Source organism: Ambystoma mexicanum, chromosome 13 (genome assembly GCF_040938575.1).
Source record: "Ambystoma mexicanum isolate Mex_15411 chromosome 13, UKY_AmexF1_1, whole genome shotgun sequence".
Classification (NCBI taxonomy): Eukaryota; Metazoa; Chordata; class Amphibia; order Caudata; family Ambystomatidae; genus Ambystoma; species Ambystoma mexicanum.
The window spans coordinates 318621105-318645500 of NC_090938.1; the positions used below are offsets into that span (position 1 = coordinate 318621105).

General features: G+C 43.6%; 1 protein-coding gene across 4 annotated transcripts in view; it reads right to left on the reverse strand.

Annotated features, from left to right (window-relative positions):
* Positions 1 to 24396, reverse strand: part of LOC138521176 (ubiquitin carboxyl-terminal hydrolase CYLD-like) — a 2059174-nt gene that overhangs the window by 931806 nt on the left and 1102972 nt on the right. For all 4 annotated transcript variants that reach the window (XM_069633784.1, XM_069633781.1, XM_069633782.1 and 1 more), the window contains 2 exons: positions 15714 to 15805; positions 15279 to 15342 (listed from right to left, as the gene is read on the reverse strand). In XM_069633784.1, coding sequence (XP_069489885.1) covers positions 15279 to 15342; positions 15714 to 15805 — 156 coding nt within the window. The remainder of the gene's footprint in view (positions 1 to 15278; positions 15343 to 15713; positions 15806 to 24396) is intronic.

The window sequence follows — 24396 nt, forward strand, 5'->3', positions numbered from 1 at the left end:
TCTCCTGCCTAACTGGGGTTCATCATCAATCTTTATTAACCTGCAGTACAGCCACTGGTTCTGTCCCAGTTATACAGGTGAGCCAAACAATTGGTAGAAACGCACAATGAAGCACAAACCAGTATAAGGGTGTTGAAGGGAGCTGACACAATGGAAGCATGGTGGTGGTTATAGACTTATTTGTGTATAAAAAGGTCCTCACTATCCCCATTTCTAAGAGGGGTTTCCCTTGCTCAAAACTAATACTAAAAGGTCTGTCAGAATGTCTGTCAAATTAAACTCCACCGTCCTGTGTCACAACCTACTTCTATCCCTCACACTAAAACTAAAGAATAAACTAACAGTAAGTTCCTTCGCCAGGAGAATGGCTCCCTTCTCCTGCTGCTCAGATAGCGTCCAAAAGAATGTTTTCTTGCAACAAGAATGCCAGTGGGAATGACTTCCTTCCCCTGGCTTGTGGGTTACACAGCCTTTCTACAATTCCACGTCCAGGAGAAGGGCTCCCCTTCTCCTGTGTAGCTCTATACAGTTCCCAATAAAAACCAAGCGGAATGACTCCCTTCGCCTGGTGTCTCCAGCTCAAATCTCAGTTCTGGACCAGGAGAATGATTCCCTTCTCCTGGTATTGCTTGGCACAGTTCTTTCTCACACACTTCAGTGTGTTGTACCCTTTCCCACTCTGGCATGTTGTTAGCAAAGTCCCAAATCCTTATTTGTTGGTCACTGGTCTTAATGCTGCCTCTGCAACAAGGAAGTTCTCCTTGTTTGCTCAGTTCCCTTTTTTGGTTCCCAGACCCTTCTCTGGTGGTTAGAGGGCAAATTGTCACCACAGTGACGAGGAAGCTCTCCTCAGATGTCTGGTTTCCAATGGTTACAGTCTCCGACCCATCTCTTGTGGTCAGTGGGCTTATTGTTGCCACTCTGATTTGGAATATGTCCTCTAATATTCTCAGTGTTTACTTTCATATCCCAGACCCTTCTCTGATTATACTCACTAGCGGGCTCTCCGCTACTGAGGCGAGACAGAGCTTTGTGAACCAGTTTCCCTTCTACCCTCATGTCCCCTCCGGGGCTCCCATACGTCCTGTTACTTTGTGTGGGATCATGGTACATCACCAGGGCTTCCTGGGACAGCAGGTCTTCCCTCCAGGTCTGCTGGTTCACTCCTATTGCTCTGCCGGCTGCGTGGTACTTCTCCAGTCTGTTTGACGGCTCTGCTCTCCTGCTCAGTCTTTTGCCCAGTTTCCCTGCTGTAGAACCCGTGGAGGACTCTCACGGCACTTCACCAGCATCTTCTTCCATGTGGTAGTTCGGCTGTGCCTAGATCTCTTGCGCTGTTTCGCCCTCTGCTTTTAGACCCGGCGGGGTTCCACACAGCTGCGCTTGACATGGCTGAGCTTGATACATCGGATAGTTTTTTGTTAATTTCTATACCTTGTATCCATTTCCTCACTTTGATTTTGTAAAAGTCCTTTGTCCCAGTTAACAACCTGATCCTCATGCCTCCTCAGGGCAACCTCATACCAGTATTAGCACAGTCAATGACCGTGTCTCCAGTGCTCTTTCTCGTCCCAGTACTTTTGGCTTTAGTTTGATCTCCTGTATCGCAACAATACATAGGTTTACTTTCATTAAAGTGATTCTGAACAGTGGGGAGGGCTAGGCAATGTGTGTTAGTGACAACATTCAATGGGCTGTACCCCAGGTGATCGTCCCTTTCCCCAGAGGTGGAGTCCCTCCCCATGAGGTCCTCCAGAATTAAGCCAATCCTAAGGGGACTATTGGGTAGGGGCTGCACTTCCCTAGCCTCATGGAAAAGGGCTTTCGCTTGGGGAGAAGTGACGACATATTGTGAATTGTCTCACCATTATAAGTAAAGAGAAGGAATACAAAACATATGCAGACAAGAAAAGAAGGCTAGCCCCTTATCATCAGGTCAACAAACTTGGCATGGCTTTCACCTAAAAACATTACTATGCCACATCCCCACAAGAAACAAACAAATTCTTTCTAGGACACTTCTGCATCATAAAAATATTATCTCCCCTAGATATGCAGCTGTCTCTGCTGTGGTAAGTCAGAATCAGGAGACAGAGGTAGTAGTTTTAGAAGTGTTGTTCTCTCAGAAAATACCTACTCTTTTTCCCTACCTCTGTGATATTAAGCCCTAATCGATATAATGGAGGTCAAAAAGGGGCACTTGTCAGGGGTCAAGATGGTTTAACATATATGAAGTCCTCTGTCAAGCAATCCTATTCTAACCTACTTTCTCTCCCTATTGCTTCAAAAGAAAATACAAACAACCAAGACATACTTTAGGACCTTGCCCAAGGGGAAAGGGATGGCTGCTGGCGCCAGACAAAAGACCCCTCTTTTTGTCTCTTTACTATAGGCCGATGCATGTAGTCCAAAAAGATATAGCTAGTGTACCACTGGGGTGCAGTCCCGGGGTTCTCCTTGAATCTTGTGCCACTCAATCCTTCTCCCTTCGGGAAGACATTATATTCCCCTTTCCCGTAGTCTTGGTTATTTCAGCCTCTACCTTCCCCACCCGGGGCTTATTCTTGTTCATTTCCCACTCTGGGCTTTTCGGTCTTTTCCCCACACCTAGATGCTTCCCCTCTATCCCGTTTGCCACTAGGCCTTGCGATAGGGAGTACATTGGAAGAACCACTCTGACACACACAGATGGTCCAAGGGTGTTTATTTTCTCTTAAACAGAAAAGTTGGGCTTGCTTGATATTGTCCGAGATTTCTGGGAAGACCTGGGTCTTGGGGAATTTGGCACTAGAGCCTTCCCTCTCTAGCTTGTCTCCCTTTGGTTACAGCCACCCCAGCTCAGGCGTCCATAACCCCTGGCTAATACCATGGCTCGGTAAAACCTACTGGCTTGAGCTTGCACCCACCATAACTTTCCCGAGGCAACAGCTAACTGACTCCCTAGGGGCCTTCCATCTGTCCCTCTCCTAGCCCTGCTTAGTTTTCCAGGGAGTACACGGGGATGGCACCCTCTTCCACCTGGTTTCGATTTCCCAGCATGCATGCAAGGTCTTACCTGACCCACACCTACTCTGGTGACTTTAAGATGGTGTCCTCCCCACCACTCTACTCTCCCTTGGACGTTACTCTCCACCTTTAACATCCCCTCTTGGATGTTCTCTTATTCTCCTCCCCTCACTTCCTCCCTCTGTTTGTCCACTTGCTACTACTTCCTCCAACTACCACCTTACTACTCCCTCTTTTACATCTCTTCTCCCTACTACTGCACTTCCTTGTCACTACTACCTCTCCGCTATGGCCTCTCCTCTCTTACCACTACACCGGCTCCACTACCGCTGCCTCTCACTACTACCACTTCTCTTCTACCACTTCAAATACCACTACCACTTCTCTTCTACTTCTTCTCCTTGCTCTCACTACCATACTATCACAGCCACTCCACTACTCCCACTACCACAACCTCCACTTACAACCACTACTGCCACTCCTTTCTACTCCTACTCTACCCCTAGTTCACTCATTCCTCACACCCTCGCACAATCACTCCATAGACTCCAACAACCTGCACACTCCTTCCATGCTCTCCTCCTCTGCACTCGCAGATGTCCTCCTTCCACCTCCAGTCTTCATCCAACTTACCCATACCTAACAATTCCCCAGCCTACCTTAATGTAGCCCCTCCCATGCCCAGGATCGGCCAATTTACCATGGCCAATGATTTACCTGGCTCCAGGGGTGTGACATGTGAAGGACTTGAGGAGGGCTTATAAGGGTTTGTAAGCCCTGTCTCCCTTTTACATGCAGTCCTGCTGCATTCCTGCCACAGGTTATAGCATGGTCCATGTGGAACGGTTGTTCTTTTTTATTGCCTATCCCTGGGCCTTTTCTTAAAAAGACAATTCCTGGTGGTTTACTGGATTCTTTAACCATAAACATGTCTATTGGAGCTAAGCTCCCATTCTAGTTGCTGTGCCGGCTCTCCCTCAGTGTCTGATCCTTCCATGGCTCTGTCCCCCTCTTCTTGGTCTGCCTGTAGGCTGGGGTTTCCTCTGGCTTTGCTGCAGCGACTGTTCCACCATCCCCTCCTGCATCCCGCTGCTGCGCAGACTCCATTTGTGCTTCTCCCGAGCTGTCTCCCTCTCCTGCTTTAACTCAAGGAGCAGCACAGTTTATGTCCTACTGGTGTCTCATTGTGGGGCTAATGCCACCAGCTTTGCCGGTAGAAATGGGTTAGGAGGGGGGTCCCACAATCAGGGGCCTTGAAAGGGCAGGGTCGCGTTCCCCACTACCATCCCCTTGTTTCTTTCACCCCCAATGAGCTTCTCTCTGTGTTTCTTTTCCGATTTTGTGGCTTCTTTCTTTCTGCCCCACTCTTGAACTTCTCTGTTTCTTCCACACAATTATTCTCTCACCATCACTACACGTTTTCATAATTTTCTATTGTAAAGATTTATGTAACAAAGTTGTGACTCTGCATGTCATATCCTTCCCTATATCCGCCATATCACTACAACAGTAAACTACTGGAGCTGCCCAATTACTGCATAGGTCTTAGATGTTTCTTTCCCCAAATGGGTCCCTTGTAGCAAGCTGTATCTGGTCTTTAAAGTATTGCAAAAGCCCTTTTTCACTTCATGAAATTGTTTAGGCCATTAGCATTAAAAGATACAATCCTAAACATTTTCTTTAAAATGTTGGTGAAAATGTTAATAAGATTGGAAATTTAACATAACTTAAGACAATTGGATAGCTGTAATGTCTATAACATACCTGGAGAGGTGATCCCATTTAGTGATACGGAAACTGGCAATTAACCATCACCAGACCCTATGTAACCATGAAGCCCGGAAAAACCAAGCCCTGCCACAAAACAGAAAATGTAACTCTGATGTATACAAGTACAAATAAGTGTATCATGTGTATTCCACCAACAACTATGCACTCTAGGCAGAAGCAGAGACACTATTCTACTACCTCCTTCCAGCTCTTAAAGAAATTAGAAATGGCAAATCCAAGCATTGCAAAAATGTGCCTAAGGTCAACAGATCGTAAAGAAGTGTGCTGAATGCCAAATACATAGTAAGTGCCTCACATTATACCACAGTAATGGCAAAATGCAGAGAGACAGCCCTAATAATATAAGGAACCAACTCAAATCCCTTTCCTCATATGTCAGGTCCGAGATCAGAAGAAGCCTGAACAAAGCCCAAGAGTGTAGATTCATTACTGTATGCGTGCACATTGTATTAACCCAAAAGCCAAATCAAGTACATCAAGTAAGAGTCTGAATTTTCTTTACAGATCTCATGTGATAGTATCAAGGAACAAGGTTGACCGCTTGTGGGATGGTGGGTGCCGGGTCTTCTCAAGATGCCTAGGGCTATCCGGCTAGTAAAGGAATAACAGCCACCAATATCTCTGTTGTTTGTAACAAAATCTCTCCCTACAATCTTATTGATCCATAATCTCTCTACCCAACATGCTTTGCCATATGGGACGAACTAAGGTAGTACCTTGCTCACCAGTGTACATTTCAAAAGGATTTTGACGTGAACTCGGGGGTGCCAACAACACTGAGATCCAACAGAGTCTAAGATCAATAAACTACAACTAATGGGCCCCAACGGAAAACCTGTGGGGACAATCGTTGCAGACAACCCATTACTGTCCCAAGGAAACCAGGAAACTTCATAAGCCTTTCTATGAAATTAGTTATCTTTGTATTTATATTGTCAAATATGTTATTGGAACAGAAGGTGCATTTATTGCTTACATCACAAATAACACCTTATACATATGTAATCAGTTCCATTATTTAACAATTTGTAAAAAGAGACGATCGTAGTCTTCATGATGACATGACTATTTTTCCAATGTGTTTCGAGTCATGTTAACGCTTCATCAGGGAATGCCATCTGAAAAATACACTATATTTACAATAATTCTGATTCACAATGAATACTAAATACAAATAAAGTCCATATTCATCTTGTTTTAAGTCAATATAACCGGTTACCAAGTAGGTTAAAAGAACCCAATGTGATTCCCCCGTGTAGCATACTCTACACTCTTAATATAAATTCCAAAGTGACACCTTTTAAAAAAACCTACAAACCACTAGTGCCAATAAATGCAATCATAGTTTTGAAGCCCATATAAAAACGTCTGCCACATAAGATCTCCAAAAACTTATTTTGGTAAACTCATATAACTCACACCACTTGTATCCTAGATGTGCTTGTGCTCCAAGTAACATGTGTTCTAACGCGAGTAGAAACAGAAAAGAGTTAAATGAAACACTGCCTTTTTACCTTAACTCAAATATTGAAAAGAGTATCACATACTCTTTAAATCATTGCAACGCTCTGTATAAGGATTTACATAGGGTCAATACCATAACAGCGATAGGCATCACGCGCTGTATATGTTATGTGTAAAAATTATAAATACACCCACACGCTTACCTTGCTTCATTTTCTCTGATCCTGGGACTATCCCGGCAATCAATAGAGTTGAAAAAATACTCAAAATGTAGTTCCAAACATGTGTGTAACTAATAAAGTTAAGCAATTCAATTATGTGTGTTAGGTGTAGATGCAATAGAAGACACATGCTTCTGAAGTAAAAAGAAAAAAAATATTAAGAAATGTTTAGAGGCAATTATACACCCTCATACAGCCTCTTAACATGATATTAATATTGCAATTTTTCTGAAAAAAAATATATTGCATCATTTTTTCAAACAGAACATTCATCACAACATGAACAGTGTAAAACCATCCATACATGTATAATTTGTGTGATGTCCAATAATTAGAGGCTTAGAACCTGGGCACAGATTAATTTATAAAATAAATAAATTTACAATATTTACAATAAATTGAAGGTCATGGATTGCTGCCATTTAATTACTTAACCATTATAAAATAGAAAAGTCTCCATCCTGAATCACTTTGTTACAGAAAACAGTTTAAACAGAGTGTTTCATTCATTCCTTTGGAGAAAAAAAACATTATCCAATGTATGTATCGAAAATGCTTCCAGTTGTAGAAGACTTTGTTCAAGATCACCACCTCTCTGGTTCATCTTGATTACTGTTGAGTGAGAGGCTACACTCAAATGTAGTTTTATCAATTTATTAAGAGAACAGATACGCGACAGCGGGCATTACTGCCAACAAACTCCAACTGAACAAAATGCGTTCGGGAACACAACAACATAAGTAAACATTCTAATTGGAACTAATGTGAGCTCACAGTGTTGCTCGAGCTCTGCTTCAAGCACCTAATTGCCTCGAACACATGCAAACACAACATGAAAGTTATAATTGATTTGAACACAAATTTTGATGTTTTAACATAGGAGTCAATCATAACAATTACCTCAAGTACAATAAACGGCACTTTTACGCAACGGTATGTCCATACTCTGCAAAGTGACGTGCCACTGAAGAATTCACATTCCGAGTTCTAACATCGTTTTTGTGTTCATTCCATCGAATTTTCACTCTGCGGTTAGTCAACACCACATACATTTTTCCACACGGGCAACGAATACCACAGATTAAGTTGTTAGTATCACAACTAGCATAACTGCTGGTACAGTTATCACATGACAAGCATGGGAATGTTCCCCTTCTCGTGTTTTGAACATTCTTAGGTACAAATATATCGGCAGCCCTGACAAGCATATTCCGTAAATTCTGTTTGTTGCTATACAGGACAACCTATCCAGGTCTTCCAACATTTGCTTCTATAGAAAATATTCAATTGTCAGGCTTTATGAATTCCTAGGTTACCGTCTTTAGCGATAAGCATGCAAGTTGTCTCAACAAACTATCGTAAGTCACGCATCTGGAGTGCCAGATAAATAGGCAAGTATCATTTTTGCTTTTCCCTTGTAGTTTTAGAAAAACTGTTGAAATATCTTTTTCCCCTCATGTAAGAAGACACAATAGCAACAGTCTCAGCGAGCGTTATTGGGTGGGATTCTGTAGATGAAACCCATGTACCTACTGAATCTCGAAAATGAGGGTTAAAAGGAGAACTTGAATAGCTTGAGCACCCATCTCCTCCCTTGTTGAATAAGTTTCACTCTACATAAAAGTCCTTGAGCCATGTTGGTTTGTTTCTCATTCTACTTGAGTTCAGTCCCATGTTCGCGCTCATATTACTATTACTGACTTCTCCTTCTGTTTGACAGTGCTCCCTTCCCTCATTCTCCTTGCTCACAGGCTTAATGCAGACATCATCATTGTACTCCATCTCCTCACTTCCCTGGCAACTGGACAGACACTTGACCAATCTTGACATTGACCAACATTCGCCCACTTCTAACATCACAACATTCCCTCTCACAGCTGCAATTTTCTTAGGCCCAAAAAATTTGCTTTCTGTACATTTGGAACTTATTCTGGGATTCTTGATCAAGACCCAATCACCTTTTTGCCATCTTAATGCTCTGGGTTTGTTAACTTCATCAAACATTTGTTTATACATATCCTGTGTCTCTTTAATCAACATCATGACTGTCTCACAATCAATATTCACACTATTTGCCATATCTAGCCATCCCGGACACAGTTTTGTACCCGGTTGCCTACCCTTCAATGACAAACGGAGATACCTTTGTGATCGAATGTGGTGTGGTACAATAGTTCCACACCAAATCTTTAAGTACCTTGGACCATTCCAGACCAGAAGCCAAAGATAATTGGATCCCACTCTTCACAAATCTATTGGCCCTCTCTACTAGGCCATTAGCTCGTGGATAGTATAGGGCTGTCCTCACATGTTTTATGCTGAATTTTCTCAAAAATGATAACATCCTCTCCGAACAAAACTGTACCCAATTGTCAGTAACTCTTGTTGAAGGAAAACCTTCCCTGTAGAACACTTCTTCAAAAAACAAAATCATCTCTGCCGTAGTGGCATCACAAAGAGCTTTCCACTCTATCCATTTTGTATGGTAATCCACCAGTACTACCAGGTACTTATAACCTTCACCAAGGTCTTGAATAGGTCCAACCAGGTCAACTGCTACTTTCTGCCATGGTTCACTGGGCACACTCACTGGAATCAAAGGAACTTCTCTCACTATTTTGCCCTTATCACTCTTCATGCGCTCATCACAGTTGCTAACACATCTCTCTACTTCGATTTCCACACCAGGCCACCAAAATGATTGCCTTAAATATCTTTTTGTACCTCCCATACCTAAATGTCCTTGATGAGCCACTTTCATCAATTGGGTCCCGATACCACAAGGAGGTACCAATTTACTTCCTCTCTGGAGTTTGCATCCATCCTCAGTCATGTTTATTTCATTCCTAACCTCATAGTATCTCTCATAACCTCTCCCAATTTCATTTTTGTGAGGCCACCCGTCTTTTGTCCAGATTTTAATTTGATTCAACACCACATCCTCCTTGTCTGCATTCTCCCATTCATTTTTGTCAACTGCATTATAGTCAATTTCAGAAATACTAAACTCTTGGTTACCGGTAATTTCAGTGTCTTTACCACTTCCACTGGCAGCCTCGATAAACAGTCTGCTACAACATTTTCTTTACCTGGAACATAACATATTCTGAAATTATATCCTAGCAACTCCACCATCCACCTGGATACTCTTGGGGATCCCTTGGTCCAATCAGCACCACCCATTAACTGAACTAATGGTTTGTGATCAGTTCGTACTTGAAATGTTTGACCCCATAGGAAAAACTTAAAATGTGAAATGGCCCATGACACAGCTAATGCTTCCCTTTCTATGACCGAATAATTTTTTTCTGCACCCCTCAGCGGTCTTGATGCAAAGGCTATTACATGTTCAATCTTACCTGAATCATACTGAACTAGTGTGGCACCCAACCCTAATATACTGGCATCAACCGATAAAGTGGTTTTGCTGCCTGAGATGAATCCTCCTAAGGATGGTGCTTGTATTATCCCTTTCTTATTTGACAAAAATGCCTCTTGGCATTCATCGGACCACACATACTTCACACCTTTCTTAAGTAATTCTCTCAAAGGGGATGATATAACCGCAAATCCATTCACAAATTTGTGGTAATACTCTGCCAATCCCATAAATGAATGCAACTGGTCTTTATCCTTGGGCTGGGAAGCATTACTGATACTTTCAATAAGTGATTCTTTGGGTGACATGCCATCTTTTGAAATTTTGTGGCCCAAAGACTCCATCTCTTTGACAGCTATCTTACACTTACTTCTTTGAACTGTCAAACCTACATCCTTCAGCCTACTCAACACTTCTCTCAATACTCGGTCATGCTCACACTCATCTTCCGCAAACACCAATATATCATCCTGAAACACTGTTACTTGGCTTAAACCCCTCAGTATCTCTTCCATAACTTTCTGGAATACGGATGCCAGTCCAAATGGCAACCTATTGAATTTGAATGTCCCCTCAGGAGTAATGAACGCCGTCAGGTGTTGTGACTGTACAGAGAGTGGGACTTGGTGATATGCTGCCAAAAGATTGATCACAGAAAACAACTCGGGTTCCCCCGATGTAGCAAGTGTCTCTGAAATGTTGGATAGGGGATGTCTCTCCACTAGTATATTCTGGTTCAGACTCTGCAAGTCTATACACAGTCTTAATTTTCCATTGCTTTTAGTTACAAGTACTACTGGTGACAACCATTCTGTGGCTGTAACGGGTTCAATCACTCCTTTGTCCATGAGACTATTCAGTTCATCACACAGTTGTCCCTTCATATTCAAAGGCACGTGTCTCACTTTGTGAACAATTGGTTGGGCATCTCTCTTGAATTTGATGTGATGTTCGAATTGTTTAAGTTTCCCCAACTCCTCCGTTAACACTTCAGGAAAGTCTCTAGACCATTTGTCTTCAATCTCAGCGATGGTAACAGGCTCCAATGCGCTCGCTTGGACTCTGACCCCTAGTTTTCTTTGTTCCTCCCATCCGAATAATGAGGCATCTCTTTCTGCTACCAATATGTCTGCCGAGCATCTTCTGTCCTTATACTTCACTTGCGCATGAAACTGTCCCAGTATTTCTATTGATGACTCTCCATAACCACAGGGCTGGACATCAGTCAGTTCGAAACAATCTTGGTCTTTTCCTAGTATTTCATTCAAGGTTTGCCTCGAAATAATAGTCCAAGGCAAATATGTATCAACTTTTATTGACATCTTGCACCCCTCAATTTCGAATTCATCCACAAGACCCCTTTGTTCTCCGGAGAGAGCTGAAATTTCAAAAATGTGCCTAGGAGCAGTCTCCTGTGTGGATGATGTCACCTCTGGTGTGTTGTATGAAGTCTGGTTCGCCATCGCACTGTTTCCTCTAGGTTCCACTAAATTTATGGAAGAACTGGAAGAACTCTTGCATACGTTGGCAAAGTGACCCTTGCCTTTGCATTTGAAGCATTCAGCATATTTCGCTGGACAAGTGGGGTAGTTCGGGCCATGTTTAGGGCTGCCACACCTGGTGCACCGCGAATTTCAAACTTCCCTTCTGTTGGTCCTGAAGCTGGTTTTCTTCCACTGGCCAACTGCACACACTGCATGAGGGTTGTGTTTATCCAATTTCAACTCCTTGATGTATTGAGTGGTTTGCTCAATGCTCCTGGCCAATTCGATTGCTTCTTCCAACTTAATATCTTTAGCAAGGAGTTTTTCTTGATTCCTCACGTTGTTTGTACACCGAACGAGCTGGTCTCTTAAGAGTGAATCAGTTAATGACTCAAAGTCTCATGTGTGACTCAATGTCCTCAGGGAAGCAATATAAGACTCTACTGATTCAGATGATTCTTGAGTGCGTTGGAAGAAATTTCTTTTTTGGTTCAAAGTGCTCTTCCAGTTGCTTTAAGGCTGTGGCATACTCGTTTGCATCCCCTCCTCCTTCTGCCCCATGAGTTCTGGATAGCCCATCGAAAATGCTGCGACCTTCCGGCCCTAGGTTATGAAGTAGTAAGGCTTTTTTCCTGGCCAAACTAAATCTATCACCTCCCATGGCCATCAAATAATTTTCGAAAATGTCCTTCCACCTGTCCCACCTTATGGGTGGACGACCAGGTTTAGTCAAGAATGATACGGGCAGAGGGATTGTTGCTGTGATTTCTGAGGGATTGGAAATTGTCCTGGTTTAAGACAATATATTTGAAGAAAATGTTGCTCTACCACTACTTCCTGTTCACACTGTGACACAGCAGTGTTGATTGTTTGTCTATAGGTGCAGGCAGCCTGACAGCACCGGTGGACGTCCTTTTACATCTACAACAGCAATGGCCATGCGTCACAATAGCCTGTGGAAGGTTGAGCCTGGGCCTCTGCTCGGAGTTGCCTGGGGTTGCTAGGCGACTGACATCACAATGCTGCCAACTTCTGCCTGGGGTTTCCTGGAGTCTCTAGGCAACCGACATCATGATTGGTGCCAATGAGTGCAGAGCCTCGGCCTGGCTCGCCGTGCAGTAGGCGGAGGCCACGCCCCTTCGGTGCGCAAACCGGGACTGCGATGTTCGTTGAAATAATGACAGAGCGGCAGGGCCGGCTCGAGCGCGGGGAGCCGGTGGCAGGGATCACTCCAATCCAGGCAGCGTCAGGTGCAGTGCGTGAAATACAGGGAACCCAAAGGGAGCTATGGGGCTGGTGCGCAAAGTGTGGAAAGCAGGAGCCATGACAGTCGGAGGCCGCAGGGGCCTGGCTGCGTCCTAGTGCGAGCAGCACCCGCGGGGTCCACAGAGAACAAGACACGGCTGTGTCAGTATAGTCAATATCCCCCACCCTCCGGCATGCGCCTCCTGACCTCTATGTGCTTTGCCTGCCTGCTGTTGTGTCGTCCGGGAGGACCAGGAGCGAGCAGTCCATTGCGGGAGAACGCCGGCTGCAGCCCGGGGAGGGGAGGATTGTCCACAAGATCCTCGTCGCCAATGTTGAGTGAGAGGCTACACTCAAATGTAGTTTTATCAATGTATTAAGAGAACAGATACGCGACATTACTGCCAACAAACTCCAACTGAACAAATACGTTCGGGAACACAACAACATAAGTAAACATTCTAATTGGAACTAAGGTGAGCTCACAGTGTTGCTCGAGCTCTGCTTAAAGCATCTAATTGCCTCGAACACATGCAAACATAACATGAAAGTTATAATTGAGTTGAACACAAATTTTGATGTTTTAACATAGGAGTCAATCATAACAATTACCTCAAGTACAATAAACCACACTTTTTTTACGCAACGGTATGTCCATACTCTGCAAAGTGACGTGCCACTGGAGAATTCACATTCCGAGTTCTTACATTGTTTTTGTGTTCATTCCATCAAATTTTCACTCTGCGGGTAGTCAACTCCACATACATTTTTCCACATGGGCAACGAATACCATAGATTAAGCGGTTAGTATCACAACTAGCATAACTGCTGTTACAGTTATCACATGACAAGCATGGGAATGTTCCCCTTCTTGTGTTTTGAACATTCTTAGGTACAAATATATCGGCAGCCCTGACAAGCATATTCCGTAAATTCTGTTTGTTGCTATACAGGACAACCTATTCAGGTCTTCCAACATTTGCTTCTATAGAAAATATTCAATTGTCAGGCTTTATGAATTCCTAGGTTACCGTCTTTAGCGATAAGCATGCAAGTTGTCTCAACAAACTATCGTAAGTCACGCATCTGGAGTGCCAGATAAATAGGCAAGAATAATTTTTGCTTTTCCCTTGTAGTTTTAGAAAAAACTGTTGAAATATCTTTTTCCCCTCATGTAAGAAGACACAATAGCAACAGTCTCAGCGAGCGTTATTGGGTGGGATTCTGTAGATGAAACCCATGGCCTACTGACTCTCGAAAATGAGGGTTAAAAGGAGAACTTGAATAGCTTGAGCACCCATGGTGTCGTGAAATGCACCACGTCTTTTCCCTCGAATTCCACACAGACCCTGAAGAGGCACACATTTTCACAACAGCTTCAGTCTTAAACGTTTGTGGCAGCTGTCGTCAATTCAGCCGCTTTGTACTGCATTTATTCTAACCCCCCCAAGCTGACCTGCTGCACTAGCTATATGGTTTTCCAGATCTGCAATCCCACCCACCTACATTTGTAAGTCAAGGCATTTATTCTTGAGTTCAGAGTGTGCATCAGTTGTCCTTAAATTAATGGCATCAACCATGTCACATATGGCAGATATTTACACAAGTAATTGCTTAAGAATGCAGCGAGATATGGTATTTGTGTTCCGTGTCGTATTCCCTCTAGCCACATGCATACTGCCGTCAGTAGAGGCATGTATTATCATATCTAAGACTTTTTTGTGATTGGGCTTTCGTGACATTTCAGCAGCAAGAATATTCAGAGAGGCAATAATACTCGAATGACAGTTTCCGGAGACTAACCCTATAGGCCAGAAAGTGAACAGATGCAGAGACGAGGATAGAAACAGCCTATTTAAGACTGTGGTTCAATTGTAGGATGAAAGTCCCTGAACAATAGCCAAGGAACATTGCAATAGTATAAATCGAGATGGAACATGTAAGCAGAGGCACCAGCCACAAGGCCACAGAGGAGTATTATAGTAGAGTCAGGAAAAAAATCCCATTAAGGACAGAAATAAGCCACGTCTGGTTTTGTGTGTTGCTTTGTTTGTTTATTTGGTATTGCACACCAAACCCATAGGTATCTGGGCGCAGCAGATACAAGTATACTTGAAGCTTAGTTACAACATGATATAGGTACAGTAGTAAAGTTTGGGAATGCAATGGGTACAGGGTAACATATAAAACAAGTGCAGAGGTCAGTTCAAACGACTGTTCCATTAGTTAAAGGTAGAGGATAAAAGAGTAGTCGAGTAGTCAAGTGCACATATGGGTACAGCAAAACAAGCACTTATTAGTTGTCATTAGCTCAAAGCCAGTTTACCTTATTGCGTCTGAATCTAGTGCATGGCTGTTCAATTCTGGTGTTTGTATATTGCCAAGACCCATGTAACCAATACATAATATGGCCAATCCACTGTGCTACAGAATGGTGCTAGACATGTAATACCATTGTAGGGATAAGGATCAAAGATGGGTACCGTTATTAGAGGAGTAGCTCAATTTCTGATCTCTAGATGCAACACAAGAGAACAATGTTGTGATGCTTTGAAACACAATTGTGTTGTATAAAGCCCCTAACAAATGCTCAGTAAAAAAAAAGAAAATAAAATAATGCTGACAGTAGTGTCTCTGGCCCACAAGAACACATTTGAAAATAGGGGTGATAAGAAAGCAATATTTCACCTGATCTGAAAGAGAGGCTCTACTCTTAGGACCTGGAAGAGCTGGTTCAGAAACTCCTCTGGATCTGTAGAGGGAGGAGGATAACAGTGAGTACGTGGAACAGAGGAGGATATGAGTGAACGGCAGATGATGGAAATCACAAAGGGGACGAACAAACAAACTGATCTGGTAGGCAAGATGAGAAGAGAACAAGGCAAGTAAGAGAAATCAAAGGAAAATAAACAAAAGAGCTAGAAGCAAAAAGAAAAAGTGGAAAAAAGGAAAGTGAGAAGGAAAGAACTGAGAACGGGAAAATGAAAATGAGAAAAGTAAGAACTAGAAAGAAAGGAAAATTAAACAAATAAAATGATAATCAAAAACAAAAAACATCAAGGAAACGAGTTATGATGGACTCAGAGCATGGATAGGTTTGGACTGATGGCAAAAGCTCTTCACCTTTTTCCTCACTGGTGAAGCCCGATACCTGCCCGGCTGCTTCTAGAATCTTCCTCAGAGCCATTACCTTGGTTGCACAAACATACCCATACCTGTAGAAGCAAAGCGTCAGAGTCAAGAAGGCTTCTCAGAATGCAAAGTGAGAACATACATTGAAAATAGAACAAAGTATTCCACAGATTAAGCATGTATACAGAACATACACCCCAGTAATATCACAAAGTCAGCATACACACACATGATCTTCAAGACTACAAAATTGTGTTGCTTTGCAGCCTAAATGCTGCAGACGAAAAGGGTGATCTAGCACTTTACAGTCCTCTACAATCCACCTCCCCTGATCTAAGCTCTGTGAACACAGTCCCTACTGTTGTCAGCCTAGAGGTAGGCCTGATAAGGGAATAGGAAGATCACGTGCACATTTCACTGCCACTTAGGTTGGGGAAGCATCTTTTAAGGCAGGTGTTAAAAGATGGATTTCTAAAAACAATCCTGGTGGGAGGATTTTGTAAGGCTGCCCTATTGTGGTACACAGGGAAGACCCAGTGGCTTGCAAAACCCAATCAATGTGAGGTAGCAGAGCGGCACGGCTTAGTCTTAGGAAGGGCATGAGAGTGCTCTAGGGCTACAATGAATCCACACAGAGCCACACCAATAATTCAAGTCAGACAGGTAAGTATATCAAATATTACATACCTGTAATAGGCTTTCTGATGCTTGTATCTGCTTACATTCACATGCTTTGCATGGGCCGACATCTAGTGGTTAGTGCACAGCATTGTACGACTTGTTTTTTTAAATAAAAAAGGGACCATAACAGGGCATGTCTGTAATACGATCCCTAGTGTGACGTGTACTGTACACACGGTCCTTCGCGCTTCAAGGTCCACATATTATTTATTTTTTTCATAAGAAAACAGAAAAGTTAAGAAAGGTGTAAGTTGTCTGTACCTTCAGCTCCAATGTCGGGAGGAAGCGTGGGCGCATGTGAATCTCAGCAGATACAAGCATCAGAAAGACGATTACAGGTATGTAATATTTGTCTTCTGAGGCTTGGAGATGAGCTTAGAATCACATGCTTTGCATAGAGTAGCAAGCAGCACCAGGAGAAGGTGGGTTTTTAGAAGGTAGAGAGACAAAGAGATGTTTCAATACGACCTGTCCCATCTGAGAATCACTCCTTGTATGAGTACCTACACAGTAATGCTGTGTGAATGTACAAACTTAGCTCCATGTAGCTGCTTTACAAATAGCCTCTAGAGGCACATTTGCGATGAATGTTAAGGTTGCATCAGTACCCCAAGTAAAGTGAGCTCTGGGTGTAAAGGGTAGTGTCTTTATGGACAATGCATAGCATTGTTGAATGCAGTTTACAATCCATTTTGAGAGTGCTGTTTTAGAGACAAGGTCTCCTTCTCTACCTCCAGCCACTGAAACGAAGAATTGATTCGTTTTTCCAACTGGTTTGATTTTGTCTAGATAGTTTATAACAGCCCTCCGGATATCTAGTGTATGAAGGGCTCTTTCCCCAGAGTTTTGTGGGTTTTGAAAGAAAGCTGGAAATTCAATTGACTGATTGACATGACATTTTGATATCTATTTTGGTGAGAAGCGTGGATGGTTCTTAGGACTACTTTGTTCTTATGTATGATGACAAATGGGTCTGTGACTAATAGAGCTTGCAGTTCACTAACTCTTCTTATAGATGTAATGACTAAGGAAGGCAGTTTGTAGGTAAGATCTTTAAGGCTTGCTTTATGTGTGGGTTCAAAAGGGGGACAATATTTAAATTACATCCGGGGGGACAGGTTGAAATTGGGGGATACATTCTTTGGACCCCTTCCATGAAAGCTTTAAGAACATGAACCTTCCACCAAGAGACTTTGCTTTGTAAGGAAGTGTAAGCTGGAAGTGCACGTAAACGAAAATAGAAGTAAAAAAGCAAAATATAATGTTTATATGTTTTATGAATAATGCTTGTAATGAACATGTTTAATGTTTTTAAGAAATTGGAACACGATTTTAGAACTACTGAAACGTTGAATTGATTAGAGTATGTCTGTAAAGGTTCATGTATGAACCACATACAAATTTAAAAAATGTAAATAAAATAAAAGTGCACATAGATGGACTTTGAGCGAATTGAACACTACAGCCAAGTCTAACAAATGTAGCAGTAAGTGTACAATATTAGAAGGTGTACAGTCAATAGGATTGGCATTAGCCGTTTTACACTACATCACAAATCACTTCCATTTACTGAAGTAACAGTGTCTTGTGTTTGGATACGAGCTTCTTTTAAGATGTCCATGCATCGCTGAGGTAAGTTCAGGTGTCCAAACCCTATGACCTCAGGAGCCAAGCTGCTAAGTTGAGAGTCTGAGAATGTGGATATATGGTTGTCCCCTGATGCTGTGAGAGCATGTTTTAGGGCACGGTATTTTCACTGGGTGATGTGATTACTCCTGTGGAGTCATCACTGATCCCCAGCCTAAAATCTCCTCCTATGGGGCCACGGGGTGGCAGGCACTGTCTTGATTCTGACCCTGGGGTAGTATTATGAGGGAGGATCACTTGGGAGGAGATGGCTGTCGGGGAGAAGTGGAGACCCCTTCAGGAGAGATGCAGTATGGCCCTCTTACATGTGAAGAAGATCTTATAATCCCTGATTTCTTGATGGCATGTTGCCAGTATAGCAATCCTTCTAATATTAAAACTCAAAGACCTGTGTTTAAAACTCAAAGACCTGTTCTTGCTAGACACTCTAGGCAGGATGACATACACCCTTTATGTACACATGAGTTCACATAACATCTTCTAGGTCTAACCCTCTTTACCTCAAGGTAAATCCAAAGTATTGTAAATTTACAAAGTCTGAATTTTCAATGGACTCCAAGTCTCAGAACACCTATAGTACTGGGACAAAGAAGAGAAGAAAGGAGTTAATGTGAAACAAGAAGCACACCAAGCTGAATGTGCAGACTGGATGTTAGGATACCAGTCAGCTGTGCGGGACATTTAAAAATGTTGTGCTTTTGGAGCAAGACGGAAAAGAAGGAGAGCAGAGATGTAGAGAGGGTGCAGCGGGAAGCAGAACTGGAGACAGACACGCTCAGGCAGGCTACACAGAAGGAAGCAGGTGCTTCCTACCGGAGTGCACAGAGACGGGGAGTGGCGTAGCAGAAGCAGACCGGGGACTGCGAAGGAGCAGGCAAAGAGCGAAGGCTGGCGAGAGCGAGGTCACGCTGTAGAGCCCTCATTCCACTGGCGAGTGAGAGAGAAGCTGGCAGGAAGATCGGCAAAGTGTATGCAGAGCAGGGACCGATTCCCCAGCATTCCAACATTGCGGCAGCAGTACGCCAAAGGTTGGGGACGCCACAAAACAGTGATTAGTCTGCCTTGGAATGTTGGGAGGCCCGGGGCATATGGACAGGCGCACCAACAATCAAAGATGTTTTGAATGTTCGTAAAGACTGCATTTGCGCAAGTCTCCATACAATGGATGTCAATATGTGGAAAGTTGGAGTCAACATAATGAAAAGCAGATAAACATTACTAGTGAAGTAATTGAAAGGCAAGATTTGCACAACTCTTCATGCATGAAAGATAAATATGGGAAAGATTGGAACAAGTATTGCCACAAGCCAACGAACAGTGTAAATGAAGTTGAAGAGCAACATTTGAACAAGCCTCCATATAAGGGATGCCAGTATGGGGGAAGTTGGAACACATAATAACTGAAGACACTGGGGTATAAAACAGTGAAGAAGTAAGAACTGTATTATACTCGAGAAAGAAAGTTTATTGAAAGATTGTGAAAAGACCTGGTGAAGGTGTTGCATCAGGAATCGAGTCTTTGGGGAAAGAGAAATACCTGGCAAGAGAGTACACCAGGGAATTTCAAGCCCAGAGAGGGGGATACCAAGCAAAGAGTATACCAGGTAATCCAGCCAAAATAGGCAACAGAAGAAAAGACATTGTGAAACAAGTTCCTGGCGGGGGAATATACCAGAAAACCTCATCAATAAATTTCGGAGTGGAAGAGAGACTTTTTTCGAACATCCTTACAAAAATCATAAATTGCTTTGAGAAGATAATCTTTGACATTCTTGAGAAAGTGTGTGTATAAGAGAGGAATGTCAACTACTCTTGGGGACTCATTGTTTGGGGAGGACAATGGTTTCATCATCCCTAGAAAATGCTAAACACATCCTTGCTCAAGTTGCAGAGAGATACTTTACCATCCTTGAAATATTATTTGTTTGGAAGAAAAATGTTCATCTTAAGGAGGTATTATGTGAAAGACATTTCTACCACTACTAAGGAACTATTGTTTGAGTTGAACACTTTATACCTGAAACAATTCAGGGGAAAGGAACTACACTCTGGATCCAAGGATTGTCTATTGGATTTATATACTAAGTGTCTGCACTTATTTTTCTAAGTTTAAAACAGGCATTAACCTTGCACATTTTGTTTTTGTCATGTTTAGTGTTAGAGTCCGATACGTTTTGGACACAAGGACAGTTTGCTTAAGTTGGACGACGAGACACAGACTGTTCCCTAGATTTGATTTCATAGGTAGGGAAACTCATTTCGATAGATATAGAAAGGCCATTTTCCAAACCCTTATATTTTAATAAAATGTCCAATGTTGGAAACTTTACAACTTCGTGTCCATCTCCCAATTCTGACCCCTCACACGGACAGACAGACATCTTCAGCAGATGTGGAAGCCAGGTTTGGCGTGCCCAAATTGGAGCTATTAGGATGATTGTGAGATGTTCCTGATGCATTTTGTGGATTATTTTGTTCACTATTCACTATTGATGTTGGGGGGCAGAGGGGGAGCGTACGCAAAGATCTCTGACCAACTTTTCCAAAGTGTGTTCCCCTTGGAGTTTGTTTGGGATACCTGACCTGGATGTGTAAGTGGGGCATTTTGCGTTGTCTTGTGTTGCAAAGAGATCTATGTTTGGATGCCCCCATTTTTTGAAGATGATGTTTGTAATGCCTGTGTGTAATTCCCACTAGTGTTCTGAGGAAAGCTCTGTGTGTCTGTTGAGCACATCTGCGAGCCTGGAACGTGTTGTAAGAAGAGGAAGATATTCTTTTGTAAAAACCAAATCCAGATCTCTTGTGCGAATTTGGGCAGACTTAGTGAGTGTGTTCTGCCCTGTTTGTTTATGTAAAACATGGCGGTTGTGCTGTCTGTAAGGACGAGTAATGTTTTACCTGCTGTGTTGAAACGCTTGTAAAGCTTTACAAGCTGACAGAAGTTCCAGTATGTTGATATGCTTTTTCTACAGGAACTTTGACCACATTTTATACACTTTTCGGTGGCGATAATGAGGTCCCAACCTGATAGTGATTTGTCTGTTGTTAGAGTGGCTTCCACTGCTGGTTGAAGAAAGGAATTTCCTTTTAACATGTTCTCCTTTGTCCACCATTGCAGTGCGTGTACTATATTTAGCAAAATTACCACTAGATCGTCCCAGTGACCGTTTGCTTGAGGTATAACGTTCTTTCATTGACAGTTTGAAACACTTGCCTGTGTATAGGCGCTATAAAAATAAACAATGCCATACCATTGGTATTTTTATGAGTATTTTTTTACGGAATACACTCTGCTAAATATATAGCAGGGGTGGAAAAGTGTATATAAAAAGTGTGTGGGGGAGTCAAGAATAGTAAAAAAAAAACAGTAGGGGATGGGGGTTTAGCTAAAAAATACTTGCTTGAGACCGTAGTTTTGCCAGCCACTCTTGAATCGGATGCTTTCACATGCGGTACTAAAAAGGTGCAGGAAGCCATCCTCACGAGAAGGCGCATGACCTTTCGAACAGTTATCTGGTGACCGACTGTGAAACAAGTAACTTGAAGCCGTATGCTTTGTACCCTTTCCATGGAGGTAAATACAAGTGCTTCGTTTGACTGGATTACTACCCCCAAAAATTGTTTGGTTTGGCACGAGGCTGGATTTTTTCTCGTTGATTGAGAAGCCCAGCTGAAATAGAAGGTTGATCGTGTTTCGAGTGTTTTTATGACACATTTGAGGAGTAGTTGGTATGGTATCGTTTATTTATAAAGCACCTACACACAGGCAAGTGTTTCAAAGTGCTCAAGGAGGGTGGGAACATGGGGAAAAAACAGTCGCTCAACATCTTGAAATTCTGAGACGTTAATAGTCTGCACAGACAGAGTACGTGCGTAAAATACATTTAACAGTTTGAGATACAGCAAATGGGCCTGACAGCGATTCTGCAGTTTTACCAGAGCAATTGAGTGGTGAAGACAAGGGAGAAAAGACAGACGATCTTCAGGCATGGTGCGTAAGGATCATGCAAGTGCACAGACGGTCACAGGGAAGGGGTGGCCCAAGTGCACCCGGTCGGTGGAGAATGGGGTAAGTGCAGAGAGAGACACTCTCTTGGGTTATTTCTCAAGTGCAGTGAGTGGGTGTGGGGTGTAGGGCCCTGACAAAAGTGCGAAAGAGGACTAGCGGGGGCGCCAGGGACCTGTAAGACACTGAGGTACACCAGGTGGCCACTCAGCAGGCTGCAAGGAAGAGGAGGGAGAGAGGGAAAGAGCTGAGAGCTACGATAGAAGGGCAGAGAAGGAAGACGAGAAGAGGAAGGTCTTGAGGAGTTTACAGAACTTAATAAGATCAGGCTCAAGACGAAGGGCGGCAGGAAACCAATACCAGAGGAAGGCACCTGCTGAAGATAAAGATCTCCCTCCAAATCTCTGCTTGGAGAACTGGCTCACTTGCAGAAGTTTGGAGTTAAATGAGCGCAGGGCTCGTGACGGACAGTATTTAGGTGGGCAGTGTTGCAAGGCAAGTAGGTTGGTCCCATGCCCCAGAAAGCCTTGAGAACAATGCATAGGGGTTTGAACTTGATCCTTGCAGCCACTGGGGAGCCAGTGGAGGGATTTCAGTGCTGGAGAGATGCAGTCCCTGGGCTTGAGGCCAAGGGTAAGTCTTGCGGTTCTGTTCTGGATGAGTTGCAGAGGGCGCAGGGAAGATGGGAGGTTGAGGAAGAGGCTGTTGCAATAGTCCAGCCTAGAGAGAACCAGGGCTCTGGAGACAGTGAGCCGCTGGGGTAAAGTGAGAAAAAGCAGAGTACCTCTAAGTAGGTGTAGCTGATAGTATGACTTTTTGGAGATGTCCGAAATGCGAGAGGAGAAGGAGAGAGTGGAGTCAAAAATGACCACAAGGTTTCTTGCCTCGCAGGTGGAGATGTCCGAAATGTGAGAGGAGAAGGAGAGAGTGAATTAAAAAATGACTCCAAGGTTTCTTGCCTCGCAGGTGGGTGTGGGCGCAGGGCCAAGGGAGGAAGGCCAGAGGGAAAGTGGGAAAGCAGGAGCAGGGGTCCCAATGCAAAAGATTTCTGTCTTACTGGCGCTGAGGCAGAGGTCGTTTGCAGCACACCATGACTGAATAGCGGACAGACATATATGAGAGAGGAGGAGGAGGCGGCTAAGGGTAGCCTGAAAGATAGTTGTGTGTCATCCGCGTAACACTGGAAGTTAGAGGTGAAAGTGGCAATCTCACGTGCCAGGGACGCCATATAGTCATTGAAGAACCAGGAGGATAGGTTGGATCCCTGTGGAACGCCACAGGTTGAGAGAGCTATAGTCGAGAGAATGCCTTCGAGTTCCACCTGGGATGGGCGGTCAGAGAGAAAGGAGGTTAACCACGCCAGAGCCTGACCTGTGATTCCCACGGTGTCACAGAGACATGCGATCAGAATGTTGTGGTTAACTGTGTCAAAGACATAGGAGAGGCCAAGGAGAATGAGGCTAGAGGGAGTGTTAGTGTCAAGATTTGAGAGTAGGTCTTCACGGGTGTTCAGAAGAGCAGTTTCTGTGCCTCTGGATGCTCTAAACCCAGACTGATGGTCATGGAAGCAGCCAATCGATTCAGTGTGGAGGGTCAGCTGAGAGATAGCCAACTTCTCAAGGAGTTTGCCCAGGAAAGAGTTGTTGGAGATAGGGTGGTAGTTTGCCAGAATGGAGGGGTCGGCACAGGGTTTTATTTTAGCAGAGGGTGCACAAGGGAGTGCTTAAGGGCAGTTGGGAAAACTCCAGTGGAAAAGGAGAGATTGCAAACATCAGCCAAGGCTTGGGTGAGGGAGTCAATATTGTCTTTAAAGGTTTTAGAGGGGCTAGGGTCCACCTGTTTGGATGAAGCCATGAGAGATCAGACTTGTCTGGTGACCTCATCAGGTGTGACGGGTGAGAGAGAAGAGAGGGTGAGTGGAGGCGGCGCGGGGGCAATGGAGGCTCCAGTGTTGGTGTATGCTGTGGAGTGGAAGAGAGGGTGGAAAGGATGTCTCTTTTTTTTTATGAAGTGAGCACCCAGGGCCGAGTAAAGGTCGTGGATGGGTGTGACAGAAGAAGAGGCTGCTGCAGGATTGGCCAGTTTCTTGCAGACTTTGAAAAGTTTGGCCGTGTTGTTTGATGACAGGGAGATGCAGGCTTCAATAAAGCCCCTTTTCTTGAAGCGGATGCAGAGTCGATATTGCCTTTGGAGAAGTTGGCATGCCAGTTTGTCAGATGGTTCGCCTGACGGGTTCCATTTCCACTCAGCTGCCCTACACTTGCGTTTAGGGGCAGCCAGGTCGCAGTCAAACCAAGAGTTTGTGAGATTAGTGAGGGCTGTCGGGGTGTGATTCAGCAG